We start from the raw sequence: 21,485 nt of genomic DNA, 5'->3' as shown, positions 1-21,485 counted from the left end.
CACTTATGCAGATTGTCGCTGAGAGGCCATTCCTGTTGTAGAAGGCATATGTATAACATAATTTATTACAAATATAAGTAGTGTAAGTTGACAAGCACTCAAAAGAATTGTGTTACCTATGTGTGCCTTGTGACTAGGGGTAAGATGTGGGGTCTGCACCCCAAGGTCTTATCTCCATGCATGTTTCACCAGAAACAAAACTTGTAAAATATGCGCTGGGAAAAATACTTTATATGGAAAGGAACACACTTAGCAATAGATGCAGAAACATACAGATTCCCATTATTATTCCCCTTCCCAGGGTATTCCCCATTTATCAGGGGATAAATTGTGATGCTACATTGAGCACCCCGTAATTATTGTGCCAATTTTAATGGTAATTCCAGGTGTGGGATTACCTATCCTATGGGACCACATTACATGTTACAAGGTATTATATCCTTTAGTTCAACTGAGAGGTTAAACTCATGTTCATGCAGGCATAGTATTATCTGCTTCTTTTATAGCTTTAACTTAACCCTGAGCATAATGCACATAACCTGAGCCATTTCTAAGGAGGCAAAAACTTGAAGGGGCATGTATATTGGGGTTGAACATTGTTCGGCATAGAATCTTCAAAAGGCCTCCTATAGGCTTCTCTGTAAATTTTGATGGGCATTTGCCAACTGTGCTATTGTGGTAAACTATTTGTGTTTCTGTAGGTAGCGACTGGGGAGAACTCGTGTAGAAAAAGGCATCCACCAAGTTCCACAAGTGAAGACACAGACTGGCAAAAACATAGTTTTAATCGCTCCTCTAAACGCATTCTTGATTCTAATCCAACGCCTAGAAACCAACCTGAGATTCCTGAAGCTCTACCTGAAACAAATGTATCACAGCAGGACCCCTTAATCAATGCCAACAAGTACAACTCCATCAGAAAAGTCAACGAAGGAGCCCAAACCAAGACACAGACTGGGGACAGTTTGTAACCCTTGAAATCTACAATTTACATCAGAAATTTAGTGCAAGGAACTTCAAAGGAACCATAGAGTGCATGGTTAAAAGAAGAGAAGAAGGACTGCCTTTTCTGTTTTCACAGGATTGTATAAAAATGACTACCCTCATTACTGATATCGGTGTATATATTTTTCATATTTTGGAGATGGGTATGGAAATATGGGATCCTTGTCTCTAGAAACAGATAAATGCTCCACGGGCTTTGCAGATGGTCTTCTTGGGCTATTGAAATCTATTTTTTTTTATATTGCACATATCTTGTATTCCACCTCCTGAATGGTCTACTCAGATTACTGAATTATTGCCTTCAGCACAGCCCACCCATTCAACTATTGCTTACATTTTATAGACCTATATTTTAAGAAACAAAACTGTTTTAATGTTGATGTGGGAGCGAATTGTTTAGCACCAAGATGGCCATGATCGAGAAGAGTTGGAATTAATTACGAGTTCCTATTTTTATTTGATTCAGAATATTTTGACACCTATCGGAGCACGGTTCTAATTTTCTTTTTTTTTATTTAAATTTTTCAAAAACCTTTATTGAGGAATCTCAGAGTAAACACATTACAATTTGCATCAGAACTGAACACCATACACAAAGAGTTCCAAGTCAGGTTCATATATAAAAAGACATTCATACTTGCCAAACAGCGAATTAGACATATTATTGTGTGGGCAATAAGGTTTTCAGTATGTCCCTCCCCTCCACGGGGGATCGTAAGTTAGGCAATGGCTACAGTAGACAAAGCAGCAGGCAAAGAAGGCATGGGGGGAGGGATGGCAGTCACTGACCAACACCGGCGACCGCCGCGGGCGGGGCGCCGGCGGGGAGTGCGGGAGAGGCAGCTCCGCCAGAGGGTGCTCGGGAAGAAAGGTATGTCACTAGGGGTCCCCAAATGTCCACAGGTCGAGACCTGGCAGGTATCAAGTCCCAGAACTCCGACAGCAAGGTCTGGCACCTTGAAGCGTCTTCCAGCCAGTGGTCAAACTTGGGGGCAGGTTTTCGACCCCAACGCACAGCCACCCTACGCCTAGCAAGGACCAGCAACATCGCAATCAAAAGGCGCGAGGCATCTGTGCAAAACTTTACAAAGCCCAACAGACACAGGGGAGTGTCAGGCTGCACCGACTCAGAGGTAATCTCCAAGATGGCAGTGCACATTGCCTGCCACAAAATCAGACACCTTGGGGCATAGCCATGCTAAATGAGCAAAGCCAGCGGCAGGAGCAGCGCAGCGCATGCAAGCATCACTAGGTATAAGTCCAAGTTTGTGGAGCTAGGCGGGAGTACGGTACATCCTAGGGAAATATTTGAAATGTATAAAACGTAGCCGATAATTTGATGAGAGTTTTTTTGTCTGATTTCAACAATAGAGCCAGTCAGCCTGCGCTATCTCCATGCCCAGGTCTGCACCCCATGCCTGTGCGCCCGGTCTGTGGATATAGAGGTGGACGATAATGTGATGGCATATAATTTAGTGACTATTTTATGTGGGAACTGGGATGTATATATGAAATCAAGAGCAGGCATCATAGGAGGAGGCTGAGGGAACGTAGGGTGCAGTTCCCAACAAACAGCATGCAACTGATAGAACACGAGTGTGTCCAGAGGGCCAGAAGATTCTGGAAGAGAATAGAAGGTATTCTCCGGGTATAAGTCTGCCACCGTCAGCAATCCCAGTTGCGATGCGTGTTTGGATATCCCCGAAGTATGAAAAGGAGGGAAGTTAGGATGACCCACAATTGGCATGTGTTAGCTGAGAGCTTCGTAAGGTAGGAGAAGCAGCGCACACCGGACCAGGCCCATCGCAGAGTTTCAACCGTGTCCACCTCTGCACGCGGCCGCCCCGTCAGGGCAAATAATGCTGTGGTCAGCAGCCAGTGGGATGCGATATCTGTCTCCACAGCCATGTGCGGCTGATAGGGGGAGGGATGGATCCAAAAATGCAGAAAACTAGCTTTAGCGCATAGGGCGTATAGCTTAAAGTCAGGGGCACCCATTCCTCCAGCTGACATGGGGAGGCTGAGAACTTTATACACGACTCTTAACTGCTTGCCGGCCCAGACGAGTGAAATAATTAAGAAGCGTATCTTGCGGAAGAAATGAGCAGTGAGGAGAATAGGGATGTTCAGATAGAGGAACTTCGGCAGAACCACCATCTTGGTGATGGCAATCCGGCCGGCAAGAGATAACGTAAGTCGGCTCCAAATTGGGTTCTTGGTTTCCAGCCAGTCCACCGCGTGCCCAAAGTTGGATCTCCAATGCTGGTCTCAGTCCCTACTCAACCAGATGCCCAAGTAGCGGGTGGGGCCAGAGGCCCAGACAAATGGAAAGTCCGGCAAGAATGGTGTAGTGGTGTCGGTGAGAGGAAACAGCACAGATTTGCTCCAATTCACCTGTACGCCGGACAGCCCGCCAAACCGTATGATCTCGAGGTACAAGAGGGCTAAGATTATCGTGAGGATGACAACATATAGAGTCATGTCATCCGCGTACATGGAAATAGGGAGGAAACGGGCCGAGAAACCTATACCCCTCTGAGTGTGGTGCTGCTGAAGCCTGGCAGCGAGAGGTTCCATTGCAATAGCGAAAAGCATGGGTGATAGGGAGCACCCCTGCCGAGTGCCGCGTTTGATGCAAATGGGGTCATAGATCTGCCCATTTATACGGAGACAGGCCGAAGGGCTGGTGTAAAGAAGCAAAATCTTGCAAATAAATGTATTGCTAAAACCCTTAAGAGGCAAAAGGAAGAATAAGAAAGGCCTTTCGAGCGTATCGAACGCCTTAGTGGCGTCCAAAAGAGAGGCTACTGCGGGGAGGCTGGGGTTAATCTGGTGTAGAACCAAGAAAATTGTTCAGAGGTTGTGCGAGGTGGCTCTGCCAGGGATGAAGCCAGATTGATCAGGAAGGGCAATGAGGGGCATTAGTAATAGGAGGCGAGAAGAAATTAATTTAGCAAATATTTTATTATCAGTGTTAATAAGAGAGAGGGGGCGATAAGAATCGCGGCGGTCGGCTGGCTTGTCGGGTTTAAGTAGTAGCGTTATCATGGCCTCGCATAGAGACTGAGGGAAGAGTCCATTATCAAATGAGTCTTTATACATGGCCGCCAGATGTGGTTCTAATAGAGAAGCATATGTTTTATAAAAGGAAACTGGGAGACCATCCAGGCCGGGGGCCTTGTCTCCTGGCAAACTGTTCATGGCGGCGATTTAAGAATTTGTGATGGTAATCCTCCAGCCAGACTAACAAGATGGGGTCGAAATACTCTTCGAAGGCCTCACGGGAGGAGGCAACCGGCTGTGTAATGGTTCGAGTAAATGTCCATGAAGCGGGTCTTAATTTTATCTAGGGAGGTGGTTCTTGCAGTTCCACCATCACTGAGAGCCATATGGATTTTTCTCAACTTTACTACTACTAAACTGAGAAAAATCCTAATTTTAAGACTTTCGGTATTCACAGAAGGCATTTAGGAGTCCTAAAGTTAGGAGTCCTAACTTTACTACTACTAAATTGTGAAAAATCCTAGTTTTAAGACTTTCGGTATTCACAGAAGGCATTTAGGAGTCCTAAAGTTAGGACTCCTAACTTCTGTGAATACCGAAAAGAGTAAGTGTCTTCTGTGAATACCAAAATGAGTAAGTGCCTTCTGTGAATACGAAAATGGTAGTAAGTTTAGGATTTTGTCTTAAGTTAGTTCTGTGAATCGGGCCCACAGTGAGCAGCAGCTGGGTGAGTGTAGCAGTTCAATGGAGGGAGGGACCAGCAAGCCACAGAGTGAAGTATCATCAGCAAGCACATTTCAGATAAGAACAAGGAATGTGGTAATCCAAGCATAAAGAAACAGTGTGGGTTGACCAAACAGTAGCAAAAGAGAACCCCAACACGACAAGGAGTGCATAGAACCAAAAAAAAAAACACACCCCAACCCGATCCCTTTTCACATGGGGAGCTCAGCAGAGATCGTCCATCCCACAATGCACCCCCCAACCGCAACTTTCAAAGAAAAACATCAGCAAACCCCTCCACCCCACACCCACTCCAATCAGGCTGAGTTTCAAGTCCACCCCACCCCGGGAACCCACAACTGGGAAGGGAAAGAACAATGGCAGAATAGGAACCCTCCACACCCACTCCAACCCCCCAATCTGGCTGAGAGACCTCCCTTTCCCACCGCAGGAGCCCACAACTTGGAGAAGAGAAGACCATATGAGGATTGGGAATTATCCTGTTAGGGCATGGCAAGGCTCGGCGGTCACCCCTGCAATTAAGCAGGGTGGCCAAGCATAGGGAACTTCAGACAACGATCAGTGGGAAGTAGCATCAGTCTTTACAACCAGTCAATCATTATCACTCAGGCAATCAGTGTCAACCGGCTGAGAGCTGGATAGTGCGAAGCTTGGCGCTTTTTCGAGTTTCTTTGCAAAAGGGAGAGCTTCCCTGGGATCGGGGAATACCAGTGTCTTTGCTCCCTGTCGAGTGGCTTGCCCCATGTGAAAGGACACATTGCTGGAGTTGCATTTGTTGTCCAGACACACCCCAGCAATGCGCCACTTTTGCACCTACAGATACGTCAGGAAACTGACGTATCTGTAAATTCTTGCGGTATGGAGCACTGTACAGTAAATACGTTTATAATAAAGGAGAGTGATCTAATTTTGGACATTGGGTGCTGAGATCAACACATACTAAATTTCAAAAGGTACACCCTAAACCATCAATCTTAAATTTTAATTAACGAGGTGTTGAAACGCTTTTTTGGCGTGTAGCACGCTACTCCGGGACCCATAAAGGTTTAGTGTTGAATTAGTGTTGTGAAATATGAAAGTAATTAAAGTGGTGGATAGGTTGTCAGATATTTGAATTCGGAAGGATAGCAGAAGAATAGAAGAGGAAAAAAATGTGGATTTATATAGCGCTTGTTACTCCTGATCGGGTGTTGGAGCACCTTTTTTGGGGTGGGGGGGGGGGGCAGTAGCACGCTACTCCGGAAATCCATAAAGGATTAGTGGTGAATTAGTTTGGTGAAATATGAAAGTAATTTGAGTGGTGGATATTAGTCAGTTATTTGGAGTGAGAAGGATAGCGGAGGGATGGAAGCGGGAGAAAGGTTTGCATTCAGATAGTGCTTGGGTGTTGAAGCGCTTTTTCTGGCGAGTAGCACGCTACTCCGAAACCCATAAAAGGATTAGTGTTAAAAATTAGTACAGTTTGGAAACGCCCATAGACTCTGTCAATATCGAAGTCACTCTGCTGCGAGCAGACCGGCATAAAATGGATTCCAAGGTTCGCAACGTCGAGATTAAAACCACAGCCCTTATAGATGATACCTCCACTCTTCAACAGCTGGTAGCCCAACTCCAAAAACAACAACATCTAATGGGCGAACTCCTGGATGATTATGAAGGGAGGGCGAGACGGAACAACATCCGAATCCTGGGGGTTCCGTAACGAATGGAGGGGCCCACAGTAGACCTTTTTATGGAAGACCTGGTCCTGAAACATCTTCAACCAAAACCTCTCTCCAGCTACTTCTCCATTGAGCGGGCGCATAGAGTCCTGGGAGGGAGACCGAAACCTGGGGCCCCACCGAGACCGATTATTGCACGTGTATTCAACTTCCGGGACAGGGACGTCATCCTCCAGACGGCTCGAACAGGACCACCGACGAAACTTGAAGATGCCCGCATCACGTTCTTCCCGGATTTCACGATGAAGGTACAAGCACGTCGTCAAAGCTTTCTGGAAGTCAAGAAAAAGCTGCCAGACAGAAATATAAAATACTCCATGCTCTTCCCTGCGAAACTCTGTGTAGAATCGGAAGGCAAGGCCTGGTTTTTCCTGTCCCCGGAGGAGGCATGGGACTGGCTGGAGGACTGGCGCCAGGTGGGGAAAACTTCCAACAATCGCAGACAATCAGGAACAGACACTCACGGAAACCAAGGGCCAGAACAAGCGGAACAACCTACTGAGGGTAGCCAGAACAACTCGTAGGACTTCACCCTCTACAACGAAGAGGCTTGCTGAGGGATTGCGACTGTGACTGCGGGTACTGACCCGATAGATACTGGTTGCCCCGTGAGCCGAGTCGGGCTTTGGGCCTCCTTCCATTGTTCACGGACTTGTCTTTTCACCTGATGATGTATCCTTTGTTGTTGATGGACACATTATAATGCTTTGTTGTGATGTTTTATACTTACATAATCTTAAGGTTTTGAGGCGAGCGGTGTGAGCGGCTCACCAGGTACCCCGCAAATGGTTGGGAGGGCGACAGGCACTCTGCCGAGTTGCGGTGTGGATGGTTTAAAGTCCGCGGGCAGGGGGGCAGGGAGGGTGAAACAGGGGGGAAGGAGGTGGGAGGGACTGTTTGGGTTTGCCGTTTTGTTCTTTTTTGTTGGTTGCAGAGTCCCTTCTTTCTTTGGGCTGCAATGTCGAATAGGTCCGACTCCACAGGGCCATGCAGATGTGAGATCAAAAGCTCCTTATCCTCTTTCTAGACTCCTCCCAAAGGAGCTTTCAATGGCAGGGGTGACCTTGGGGAAAGATGGGGCACCTCCCGGGAAGTCACCTACATTATGTTCACCCCTCACATCAGGATGACACAACTTATGGCCAGAACATTAAAAATCATGACGTGGCACGTTAACGGTCTCAGCAACAAAATAAAAATGGGGTGGTATTACACTATCTCAAGCGCCACAACCCCAACCTGCTCCTGTTGCAAGAGACACATCTAATGGGTAATAGTTGTAAGGCACTCCAGCGGGGGATTATAAATTGTTAATACACGCAGGGTTCACCTCCGGTTCCTGGGGCACAGGTATTCTAATTAAGAAAAGCCTGGCACTTACTTGTACAAAAACGTGGGCAGACCCTGTGGGACATTTTGAGGTCCTAGAATCCATGTGGGAGGGTCGGCCGTTGCATGTTATTTCGGCCTTCCTACCCTCGGCCTTGGGCAGAGAAGCCTTCAGGCCCTGACTAAGATACTCCTGGACCTCCCCCCAGGTACTCTGGTCATAGGGGGAGACTTTAATATGACGATGAATGATGCGATTGATAGGCGCCCCCAGCGCAGTTCACATAGGCGAGAATCTGAGCTTCTGCACTTCACACAGGCACTGGGTTTAGAAGACTTGTGGAGATCGTCTCATCCAGACACCTCCTATTTTACACATTATTCCAATGCACACAACAGCATGTCCTGTATTGATTACTTCTTCTGTCATACGTGCAGATGTAGGCTACTTCCGACGTCCCAAGGGGCTCCCCCGGGGCATTTCGGACCACTCCCCTCTTAGTATTCAGCTTACATACCATCAGCAGGTCACTCAAGGTCCCATAATTATTAACCCATGGCTCTTGAAAATTCCTGATATTAAGGACAGCCTGATCGAGCATACAGAGTACTATTTCACTGAAAACGTGGGATCAGTATGCTCAGCTGTAACTATCTGGAAGGCCTACAAGGCAGTTATCAAAGGGAGAGCGTTGGCTCTAAAATCCGGATACTTACATAAACGTGATGAGCACCTTCTCCAGGTTGAATCAGATCTGCTTCACCTCAAGTCGGTTCATAACGACACCCCATTCGAAGATTCGGCATATCGCCTCCGTACTAAACAGCTGGAATACAAAGCCTTGACCCACGAACAGGCACAAGCTGAACTTCTTCAGTCTCGCCACAGAGTCTATGAATTGGGAGACAGAGTTGGGCAAGATGTTAGCATGGTTAGAGCGCCGTGAACAAGGAACCGGGTTGGTCCCTCTGCTTATACGCTCTGACGGCACACACATAACTGATCCACAAGACGTAGCAGAGGCCTTCGCGGTCCATTTAGAACAGGTCTACACCGCTAGGGCCCATTATTCTTCGGACGAATCTCGGCAACTTTTGGAAGAAATGTGTTTGCCCACTCTCTCAGAGTCCGCCAGAGACATGTTGGAGGCCGATCTCTCAACTGGTTAAATAAACGTAGCTATCTTTGCCATAAAATCGGGCAAAGCCATGGGACCTAATGGAGTCCCCATTGAATTCCTGAAGGGAGTGGCCCTCGCAGTGACCCCCCATCTGAAAAACATATTTGTGGAGAGTCGAGATACGGGCATCCTGCCACTCGACCAGCGACTGGCCTCCATAGTTGTGATCCATAAGCCACCCTCAGACTGCAGTTCTTATAGGCCGATCTCTCTGATCAGTGCCGAAGTCAAGATCCTAGCGAAAATCTTGGCCACCAGACTCCTCACCGTTCTCCCCTCCCTGATTCATGACAACCAGTCAGGATTTCTTCCAGGTCGGAACACGGCCCTGAATCTCAGAAGGGTAAATAATGTCCTATCTCGACAGTCTTGTTTGCAGGAAGATGCAGCGATATTGTCTCTCGACGCCACAATGGCGTTCGACTCAATAGAGTGGTCTTACCTCTTCGAGGTGCTAGCACGGTTCGGCTTCGAAGCAAAATGTATCCAATGGGTCCGCTTACTATATACAGACCTGTTGGGCCAGGTAAGGGTCAACAATCACACATCTCGACAATTTGCTCTGCATAGATGAACCAGGCAGGGGTGCCCCCTGTCCCCACTGCTATTTGTGCTTACCTTAGAGCCCTCAGCCCATTGGATCCGAACAGATGCCTCTATCAGAGCCCTGAAATGGAACGACGAGACAATTGACAAAATTTCCCTATATGCTGACGATATCCTTGTTTATGTCGCGTCCCCTAAATCCTCAATTAATAGTTTATTGCATGTCATAACCAACTTCGGGAAATATTCCGGGTAATCCATCAATTGGTCGAAATCGATGTTATACATATTGCATGGTCACCCACCGTCTCTTCCCCGGGGATACTCCATTGCTTTGGCCTTAGAAGGCTTCAGATACCTAGGCATCTTTGTTACCCTAGACCCCAAAATTTTCTATGAGCATAATTTGAAAGGCCCACTTCAACGGCTACACAATGATGTATCCCACTGGCGGTCGCTGCCCCTGTCCCTCCCTGGTAGAGCAGCCCTCTTTAAAATGTTGGCACTCCCAAGGTTTCTATATGCTCTCCAAAATTGCCCCTTTCCTATCGCCGATTCATATTTCAATACACTAGAGGGAGATTTGCGTCTTCTGCTGTGGGATGGCAAAGCGCCCCCCATAGCCCTCCATAAGCTAACCATGGGATGGTACGATGGGGGCATCGCTCTGCCAAACTTACGCCTTTATTATTGGGCATCTCAGTTAGTGGCCACGAATCATTGGATCCACGGATCGCCCTCCAACCCAGCTTTCCACCTGGAGCGCTACCAAACAGGCTGTGAGGGATACTTAGGGGCTCTCTATAGTAAACCTTCCCGTAGGTGATATATGGGACCCTTGACACAGACAATAGCTATATGGCACCGCATCAATAAACGTATGGGATGGTCCGATAAATTCACCAAGGCCACGCCACTATGGGCCTCACAGAGACTTGGCTCCCTCTGCTATGAGTTGGGTTTTGATCAGTGGGACACCATTGGCATATCCACACTAGGGGACATGATTCACAAAGGGAAATTACTGACTTTTGCAGACCTACAACAGAGACATGCCCTTACTCAAGGTGAGGCCTTTCATTATCTTCAGATCAAACACGCTATCCTCACCAATGTATCTGACCTCCCTTCTCTCCCAGAGGCCTCACCCTTAGAAGATAGGTTGCTTTCTGAACCCCTCCCAACGAAGGCGATATCATACACTCATCGTAAGCTATGTAATAACATGCCTGATTCCTTCCAGGCCCTACGTGACAGGTGACAAGGTGATGTGGGTAATTTGACAGATGAAGAGTGGCTGGCAGCCCTGATGTCCCCCAGAGAAACAGCAATCAATTATCGCGTTTGCTTGATGCAACTGAAAGTCCTCCATAGAACGTACATGTCTGCCCCTCTCCTGGCACGGATAGGTAGGTGTCCAGATGATCTATGTCTCTGGGGCTGTGGCCTAACTGGCACCTTTTATCACGTGCTCTGGACATGTCCCATAATCCAGCAACTGTGGGAGAGGGCGGCCCAAAAAATGACTGATGCCCTAGGGAAACCTATCCCGTTGTCACCCAAGGGCGAGATCCTTAATATATGGGACGCCACAGATTTAACCGAGGTTGAGCTCCAGTGGGCGGCCCTGGGGTACCTTCTTGTTAAACGTACAATTGCGATGCATTGGGGTGTCTCTCAGCGGCCCTTACTGGTGGGATGGGTGGCTGAAATGGATAGATGTATGCTTGCTGAGAAAACTGTGTATAAACTTCGAGGCTGTCCCAAGAAATGGGACAAGAAATGGGGCCACTGGAATATTTATAGAGGAGAGCTTTGCAGTTCCCCTACTGCTGACATGGCCATGGATAAAGCTGGATCCTTCCACCGTAGTAACCGCTGATATGCTTTGTTTACTTGTGTAAGGCCCATTGTGTTGATTATACTGTCTATTGCAATGTTGCTGAATGAACGACTCTGCTTTTTGTTCCAATAAAATATTATTTAAAAAATAATAATAATTGTATAGTGAAATATGAAGTCATTTGAGTGGTGGCTATGTTATTAAGTTATTTGGATAGAGAAGGGTAGTGGCAGGAGAGAAGAGGGAAAGAGGTTTGTATTTATATAGCGCTTGCTACCCCTGATGGGTTTGAAGCACTTCTTTTGGTGAGTAGCACGCTGCTCTGGAACCCATAAGGATTAGTGAATTAGTATAGTGAAATATGAAAATAATTAGAGTGGTGGATGTGTTAGTGAGTTTTTTGGGTTGAGAAGGGTTGGGGAGGGGTAGAAAAGGGAAACGGTTTGCATTTATATAGTCCTTGTAACCCTGATGGGGTGCTGAAATGCTTTATTGGCAAATACCCATCGTCCCTCAGCCCCCTGGTTTACTGAGTCCCTGAAGACCGAAAAATCCAAATGTAAAACCCTCGAAAGAAAGTGGTGCAAGGATTACGCTCATGACAAAAAAGTGATATATCATAAAGCCAGAAATGAATACCATTCTGCCTGTACTAAAGCTCGTGCCCTTTACGTGGCAAACTCCATTGATACAGCGCCCAACAAGGCAAAAACGTTTTTTAATACAGTCAAAGATCTTGCAGGTGCAAATACGACTGCTACGGCCAGCCCTTTGAATGATAAACAATGTCAAGACCTCGCGTCTTTTTTCAAGGATAAAATTGAGAAAATCATCTCAGATATCACCAGAAACACCTCCGCTCAGGACCCTGAAGAGGAAGTGCCCCCTTAGTCAACCGAAATTAATACCCTCGAACACTGGCCTCCCATCACCTTGGAATCACTTACATCCACCCTCAAGACCATCAAATCTGGCTCCCCCGTGACCCACTACCCGCTACTGTTTTCAGACAAATTGATGCCCCTTCCCTGACCATTATTGCCAAAACTCTAAATTCTTCTCTTCAACTCTCCGCAGTTCCATCTCTCTGGAAACACGCTATGGTCAGCCCACTCCTGAAAAAACCTACCCTGAATTACTTGCAAACTACCAACCCATATCTCTTCTCCCCATCTTTTCAAAACTGCTTGAAAGACACATTCACTCCGCCCTCACTCTCTTCACCAAAGCCAACTCCCTCCTTCACCTGTCACAGTCTGGTTTCAGAGCTGGCTTTTCCACCGAAACAGCCCTACTGGGAGTAACCAAAACCATCAGGAAACTCCTAGATGATGGTCAGACAGTCGCACTCATACTGTTAGATTTGAGTGCGACTTTTGACACCATCTCTCACACCAAACGTCTGGCCACACTGGGGAGAAATGGTATCCGGGGTGAAGCACTTAAATGGATTGAGTCTTTTCTGTCACACAGAACATTTCAGATTACATCCTCCACTGCGTGTTCTGAGAAGTTCAGCACCCCTCATGGAGTACCGCAGGGCTCAATATTGAGCCCACTGTTTTTTAATCTCTACCTTAGACCCATGGCGGATTTAGCTGACCGGTCAGGACTCACCCTTATGACATACGCAGACGACTCTCAAATCATCTTCTCACTGTCAGAGTCAAATCCAACAGCCCCATCCCTTCTCAAACAAGGGCTTCAAAATATCTTCAGCTGGATGTCCCCCAACCAGCTGAAGCTAAATGGTGACAAAGCGAAGTCCTTCTCTTGGGGACAAATAAAGACCTATGGAACGCCGTCCATTGGCCCTCCGAGCTTGGCATCATCCCCACCCCTGCTACCCACGTAGGAAATCTGGGGGTTACCATTGATAATGCCCTATCGATGAAACAACAGGCAAACAAAGTGGTAGGCCTGTGTTTCACCATCTTGAAATGGTTGAAAAAAATCTTATGGATGCTGCCCCTTGCAACTCAAAAGACCGTAGTCAACGCATTCATCACATCTTGTCTTGACTATGGCAACATTCTATATTTGGGCTCAAATCAAGCTGTCATCAAACGGCTACAATTGGTCCAAAACTCGGCCGCAAGATTACTTTGCAAGATTCCAAAAACGGCCAGTGTGTCGAAACATCTGAACGACCTACATTGGCTCAGGGTAGAAAACCGCATTAGGTTCAAAGCCCTGAGCTACATGTTTAGGATCAAATCCGGCACTGCTTCAAAGTATCTGCAATCCCTAGTGACCCCGTACATCCCGGGAAGAGAACTGCGCTCCCAGACCGCAGCAAACTTTGCGACCCCGAGATTCAAACTAGCAGGAATGGGAGGTAGATCCTTCTCCGTCCTGGGGCCTTCTCTTTGGAACAAACTCCCTCCCCATATTCGCAAAGAAGAAAATTATTCTAGATTCAGAAAGAACATAAAGACCTGGCTCTTCCAGAAATAAAATATAATACCCCTCCTTCCCCTACTTCTGTGCATCGAAAGTCATCGGCGCCGGGAAGCCCTTTTTGGGTAGCTGTGCGCCATACAAATGCAAAAAATAAATAAATAATAAATTGGCAATCAGCATACTACTCGAAACTCATAAAGGATTAGTGTTGAAAATTAGTATAGTGAAATATGAAAGTAGTTTGAGTAGTAAATGTGTTATTCAGTTGGATAGAGAAAGGTAGCGGAGCGATAGAAGAGGGAAAAAGGTTTGCATTTATATAATGCTTGCTTACCTCTGATGAGGTGTTGATGTACTTTTTTGGTGAGTAGCACGATATTCTGGGACCCATAAAGGATTAGTGGTGAATTAGTATAGTGGAATATGAAATTTGAGAAAGTGAACATGTTAGTCTGTTATTTTGATCGAAAAGGATAGTCGAGGGATAGGAGAGTGAAGGATTTGGATTTTTTGTTTTTGGGGAGGTCATAGCAGTAGGAGGAGGCTTTTGGATGAGTAAAAAGGGGTTGTGGAGGCAAAGAGTCAGAGGGAAGAGTTTAGAAAGGTTTGTTTTGGGGATAAGTATAGTAAAAGAGGTGTCAGATGATGCAAGAAGGGGTAGAGTAAGGGAGAGTCTAGAAAGGGTTATTTTGGGGATCATAGTAGTGGTATTTGGTTTGGGATAAATGAGAGAGTGGGTGTAGGAGATATATTGATAGATGTGTAGGGTGAAAAATAGGGTAGTGCACTGGAAAGAGTAGTAGAAAGAAGTTTGAGATGAGTCAGAAAGTTGGGTTAGAAGATATATTGTGAGAAGTATAGGGTGAGAAATAGGGTAGTGCATTGGATATGCTGAATTAGAAGAAAGTGATAAATATATAGATCCATAAGTACATTGAAAGAATATAGATGCATAAAGGAGGTAGTTATATGTAGATTAAAGATATTGATAGAGGTACAGGATAAGAAATAGGGTAGTGCATGGATATGCTTTTCAGGAGGAAAGTAACAAACACGCAGATCCAAGAACTTGGAAGGTACATAGATGCACAATGGAAAAAGAACATGTAGACCAAATCTGCACCAGATAACCTCCGGTTTTCAAGTGCTATTGTACTTTTTTTTTTAAAATATACTTATTCTACATGTTTATACAAAGTAATACACAAAGATAGGTACATATCTATAGTAAATATAAATGAGTATATACAGAGGGATATGCTGTAAATTTCTGTTTGCTTATGGTTCTTATGTGGGGAAGAGCCAATTCTTGAGCAGTTTTCTGAGGATAAGGTGACTGCCCATGGATCTTATGTTGAGGGGTAAAGAGTTCCATAGTTTGGCTGCTTGAACAGAGAAGGATGTGCCACCCATGGTTTCTCTTCTTGTATCTTGGAATTTTGAGGCGAGGTGTCATTTTAGAGCGGAGGTTCCTTTTTTTAATGTGTTTGATTATTTTATTCCTAATGAAGAGAGGTCCAATTCCATTTATTGCTTTGTGGGTGATACAAAGTAGCTTAAGCATGAATTTTGTGTGAACCAGTAACCAATACAGGGCTTTCAAGGTAGGTGAGATGTGGTCTCGCGGTTTGATATGCAAGAGTAGTCTGGCAGCCGAGTTCTGAATATGTTGTAGTCTTTTCATGGTCGTTAAAGGTGATGGGTGTATCTTAAAGGGGGAACCACTAAGGGAGTGACAATGGGATTCACAGGTAGGACATCACATTTACATCAGTACTTTTATAGCCAAAGAAATTTGAAAAAGTGGTTAGTTGAGAGCTTAAATAGGTTAAGGATATTTTTGGATGAGATAGGGTCAAAAGAATATCATTTGTGTAATAAAAGGCTTTAATTTCCCCAGCAGTGGTGTCAATGCCCTCAATATCAACATTATTTCATATGACTATAACTAGAGGTTCCAGGGCCAAAAGGAATATCAATGGAGATAGTGGACATCCTAGTCTAGTACCGCAGGTAGATGTGGAAGTATGGTGATGTAAAGCCATCGCATGTAACGGCTGCCGTAGGTCAATGATACATGCCTCTAGTTAGTAATAAAATCTTTACCAAATCCAATCCTCTCCAAAATACGGTACATGTAACCCCATTCTACTCTGTCAAAAGCGTTTTCCGTATCCAAGGAGTGGAGAACTTTCTCTTCATCTTCATTATGCATTTGCTATACTAGGTGTGAGATAGTGGGAGAATGATTAGTAGAGGATCGACCCAGAATAAACCCAACTTGGGATGAATGTGTAATGGAAGTAATGACCAAGTTAAGACTGTTAGCTAAAACTTTGTCTAGAATGTTAACATCTGAATTTATTAATGAAACTGGTCTAGAACTAGAACATTCTGAAGGGTCTTAACCTTGTGTGGGGGATGACCATGACACAAGCCCTTACGAAGTTAGAAAGTAAATGCCCCATTTGCAATGCCTCATTGAAGACAATTCTCAAAATCAGAGCAGTGCACTTTATTTAGTAATTTTATAAATTCAATTGGAAGTCAATCTTTGCTAGGTGCTGTACCAGTAATCAATAGTCAAACAGTCAATTGGCTTAACTATTTCACCAGTTGTGATTACGCCTTCTAATTCTTTCTGTTCCAGTGTTAGTTTAGAAAGATTACATTTTGGTGGGAAAAAAGCTTCTTCCTCTGTCTTATCTAAACATTTCACGTACTTGTAAAGTGTTTCAGAATAATTCTGAAATTAGGATAACATTTCAGAGGGATGGTTAAGTAGTTCATCTCCTCCTTTTAATAGTGGTAATCACTGTAGATGATTTTTGTTGACGTGGCTGGTAAGTTAGTAGTCTCCCAGCTTTTCCCCATGTTCTCAGTGTAGCTGGCGGAGAAAAATTAGACCTTTCTCTGCGTGAGCTATATAAAGATTATTAAGGGCGAATTTCGCAGAGAGTAATTTCTTAAATATATCTGGGCATTGTGTTTCAGCATGGGCAGTTGTAAGAGTTAATATTTCTTTTTCAAGACAGATTCTGAATTTATTTGCTTGGTTTTTATGAAGTGCAGTGTCTGTCTATGCTTTTCCTGCACCTCAGAATGTATGTGCATTGGAAACCGAGTGTTCATTATCTTCAAATAATTGTTCTACATGTAGACATAATTGATGTTTTTCTTAGGGAGTCTGTACAAGGGATTTGGCAGATTACTGTAGTAGGCAAGGGTTTTTGGTGTCAGCCCCACCTCTCACATGCCGCAGGTATAAAGATGCACTTTGATAGTCCTTAATGAACCCTCTTGGAAAGAGTTGGGTATTGTTTTGTCGACTCTATATGTGTAAACATTTCTAATTTCCTAATGGTATCCTTGACGATTGCCTTGGGGGAAGTTTAAAAACAATACAGTAGACTTGAATTAGTCATAGTGACAAGCAGTCAGAGCCCGTCCATATGGGCAAAGGGGCCACACCAAAACCACAAGATGCTGGACGGAATGTTGCACAATGGCAAAACATTCACCCCCAGCCACAGATCTGGGTTCAATCCATCGTTATTTTGCTCACCAAGCCACCCCAGTTCAGAAATGGCCATTTACAAATCAGTCTTGACCCTGTGTCTCATGGGAACAGTCCAGCCCGAACTGCCAAGCCATGTCTTCCCTGGACCGGAATCAAGCATCCCAGGACTAGTTTCTGGCTATCATCCGTCTTCAGCCAGGATAGCTTGTCTCCAGTGGCTTGGTGAGCACGGGACCCACGTCTGGGCATACCCTTCCCACATAGGGTGAACAGCAAAACACACAAGATGATGGACGGAATGTTGCACAATGGCAAAACATTAACCCCCAGTCACAGATCTGGGTTTAATCCATCGTTATTTTGCTCACCAAGCCACCCCAATTCAGAGATGGCCATATGCAAATCAGTCTTGACCCTGCGCCTCATGGGAACAGTTCAGCCCGAACTGCCAAGCCATGTCTTCCCTGGACCGGAATCAAGCATCCTAGGACCGGTTTCTGGCTATCAGTCGTCTTCAGCCAGGATAGCTTGACTCCAGTGGCTTAGTAAGCACGGGAACCATGTCTAGGCATACCCTTCCCACATAGGGTGAACAGCAAAACACACAAGATGATGGACGGAATGTAGCACAATGGCAAAACATTCACCCCCAGTCACAGATATGGGTTTAATCCATCGTTATTTTGCTCACCAAGCCACCCCAGTTCAGACATGGCCATATGCAAATCAGTCTTGACCCTGTGCCTCATGGGAACAGTCCAGCCCGAACTGCCAAGCCATGTCTTCCCTGGACGGAATCAAGCATTCTAGGTCTGGATTCTGGCTATCAGCCGTCTTCAGCCAGGATAGCTTGACTCCAGTGGCTTAGTGACCAAGGGACCCATGTCTGGGCTTACCCTTCCCACATAGGGTGAACAGCAAAACACACAAGATGGTGGACGGAATGTTGCACAATGGCAAAACATTCACCCCCAGTCACAGATCTTGGTTGAATCCATTGTTATTTTGCTTGTCAAGCCACCCCAGTTCAGACATGGCCATATGCAAATCAGTCTTGACCCTGTGCCTCATGGGAAATGTCCAGCCCGAACTGCCAAGCCATGTCTTCCCTGGACCGGAACCAAGCATCACCCCCTCACTTTTTTTTAGAGGAAGAGTGTCTATCAGGCTGAGCAAAGTCCAGCCTAAACGTCTTCTTGTTCAGGTCGGGCAGCCAGGAGCTAGACATGTACTAAATGTGTAGGCCCCCGGCCTGTCTGAGCTGAACTTAGTCAGGCTGAGGATTACACAGCCCTGTGCTTCGAAGCCCTCTCCCTTGTCACAAGGTTGGGGCATCACTGATAGCCACGAACCTGGTATTTTAGTTTTAAACCTTGAAGTGCCCAGGGCCAAGTGTCAATTACTGGTACCTTGTAACAGAGTGGGATCAGCAGTCTCACTGACCCCATCCAACTCTGTGACTTGTGAGGGACTGTGGCCTTCCCTTATTGGCTGACGTAGACAGCAGTCTTAACCCTACTGGGACCTCCAAAGCTTTCCTCTCCGAAGCTGCAAAATAAGTATGTTTTATGTTTTGGAATGTTTGGTGCATATGTGTGTGTATGTATAAATGTATGAAATTGTTGTGAGAGTTGTGAATGGGTGTGTGTGTGCGCATTTCTAAATGCATGGGTGTGAGTGAGTGTATATGTGTGGGTGTGTGGTCCGCCCCCAGGCCCTCCCGCTGTCAAAATTACCGGCCGCCAAAGGTGCCAAGTTAGCGATAAAAACTACAGGTCTAATTTATTTATAGAGAAAGGGTATGCCAGATGCCATAGGTTTGACAACTTTATTCTAAAAAGTTACAACAAAGGTGGTAGTCGCTTTCTTGCCAACTCTCAATGTATCCCATCACCGGCATGCTTGCCCTCTCGGTCGTCTCCTTATACCAAATCATTTTACAGAGAATAATGGGCCAGATGTATCAAGATAGTTATTTGTGATTCCCTAATTAGGGAAACGGAAAATGGCATGTATGAAGGTATATAGTACACCTTTTGCCATACCTAGGGGGTCGCAAATGACATACCTCATGAATATTGATGAGGTAGGTCGCAATTTGCGACCCCCTAGGAAACGCAAAAATCATGGACATGGTGGACTGCTGAGGTCAGCAAACCACTATGTCCGTGATTGCTTTTAAATAAAGCAATCTTTTTTTTTTTTTGTAAAGCAGCCTTTTTCCTTAAAGGAGATGCTTTACAAAGCATACAATTGAAAGTTTTCTTTTCATTTTTAAAAACCAGACCCACTGCCTGCTCCTAAAATGGTTTTACAGACATTCACAAAGGAGAAGGGTTCCCTTGGGGACCCCTTCCCATTTGCGCATGGGTTACATCTACTTGAAGTAGGTGGTAACATGCAAATGTTTTACGACCGCAAATGCGGTCACTAAACATTCATACATACGAATGCAATTCGGTATTAGCAAGGGATGCCCTACCACGCCCCTTCCTAATACCGAATCACAAACCCATTTTGCGATTCGATAACAGGTTACCGAATCGCAAAAATAGGTTTGCTGCAACGTAAAAGCTATTTTTGCGTTTGCAAACAGGCAGATTCTGTGAATCAGCCCGTTAGCGAATGCAAAAAATGCTTGATACATCTACCCCAATGTCTCACCATTATTACTCTTTCTGAGAGTCCATAAATGACAGCTGGTGAATTATTTAAAGAGTCTTCTCCACTATACACTGAATATATCATAAGTCACATCCACAGATTGAACTGTGTGCCCAAAGAGATGAAGTGGAAACAAGGGATTATATTTGTCATCTGATATTATTTTTCATTGATGAATAGATAAACAATAGCATACATTTAAATGAAACAAGGATGTACACATAACATTATTTTCCACAAATGTGTGTACATACAATGCAAGTAAACCAATCAAAAAACAACCACGAACTGCATTATTACATTGAAATAATACATGAGCATATATTTTAAAACATGAAGATAACATGTGTAGTGTCCTCCGGTTAATCATGTGGGGTTAAAACATATTCTGACCCTCTAATGCACAGTTCAACTGGTACCGCTTGACCCTTTATGTTGGTGGTCGGAGTACTCAGACCACCAACACAAAGGGCCAAGCAAGTTAATTTCAGAGATCTTTTACAAACATCTATCACTCATCTTTTGTATGTTTTTGATTCTTCTTAACAATGCCAAATTGTTAGGTAATCTGGTTTTTCTTTTTATTTTCCTTTTAATATATATTGGCTTTTTATTAAACTCTGCATACCACCTTGTGCTAACCTCAGAACATATTAGGAATAACGTTTGTAGAAGAATACAGATCACAACTAATCACAGAGGTGAAAGAATGAAACAAGGAGCCAGTGGAAGATTGTAGCTTCCTGGTGAAGGTCCTCATTTATGTCTGCTGGAGTAAGTGTGACACATCCTTGAATGGGAGGCAACAACATCACAGTATTCTGTAACAGGACACAACTGGTCATAAGTTTCTGACGGGTGTGGTAGTAGATCAAAAAGCAGATGGACATAGATGGGCTAGCATATAGGACTTTTCTAACCATATTCCTGTGTAAAGAGGTGGAACAGTAAACAGATTTTAAATTTGAGAATGTCAGTAAAGTAGTAGATTTTGATTTGCCAACCCTAGGTTTCCAGACGATCTTAGAATTTCAGATGGTTTACTGCTTGGCATAAATTGTGTAAATTCTTTGTGAACCTTTTCATCTTCTTAGTTGCAGAACATCAGTTTTTCTCATTTTAATAACTTTTACCACTTGAATGTTTAATTAATAATTAATCTATGGTGATTAGCCTCCAATAATAAAGTATACCACGAAATGCACTGCTTATTTTTTTAGTTTAAATATTTTATTGATGCTCTCAACTTACAACATGACATACATAAAATTGAAATGCAAATTTTATGTATATACAAAACAGAAATAAGAACAAATGTCATCTATGATGGTGAAAGGCAAAGAGTATGAATAAAGGAATACAATAACAGCACACAAACAATATCATAATATATTTGATACATTTACTTGATTTTTCTAGAATTGCAGAGTTTGGTTTTCTGGACACTTTGGCACTAAGAACTCAGACCATAGGCAAACTCAAGAGGGCAATAGAAATTGGACTGAAACCACCCCACAACCCCCTGA

The 21,485-nt window shown here is 44.7% G+C and overlaps 1 protein-coding gene across 1 annotated transcript in view; it reads left to right on the top strand.

The window, feature by feature from the left end:
- LOC147728397 (la-related protein 1B-like) overlaps window positions 1-971 on the top strand; it is a 435,404-nt gene extending 434,433 nt beyond the window's left edge. The window contains exon 12 of the mRNA XM_086963792.1: window positions 702-971. Coding sequence (XP_086819918.1) covers window positions 702-971 — 270 coding nt within the window. The remainder of the gene's footprint in view (window positions 1-701) is intronic.
- The last annotated feature ends 20,514 nt before the right edge of the window (window positions 972-21,485 follow it).

This window comes from Lissotriton vulgaris, chromosome 3_1 (genome assembly GCF_964263255.1).
Source record: "Lissotriton vulgaris chromosome 3_1, aLisVul1.2, whole genome shotgun sequence".
Lineage (NCBI taxonomy): Eukaryota > Metazoa > Chordata > Amphibia > Caudata > Salamandridae > Lissotriton > Lissotriton vulgaris.
Note: the sequence above shows the minus strand (reverse complement) of the source record. Positions and strands in the feature narration are given on the sequence as shown.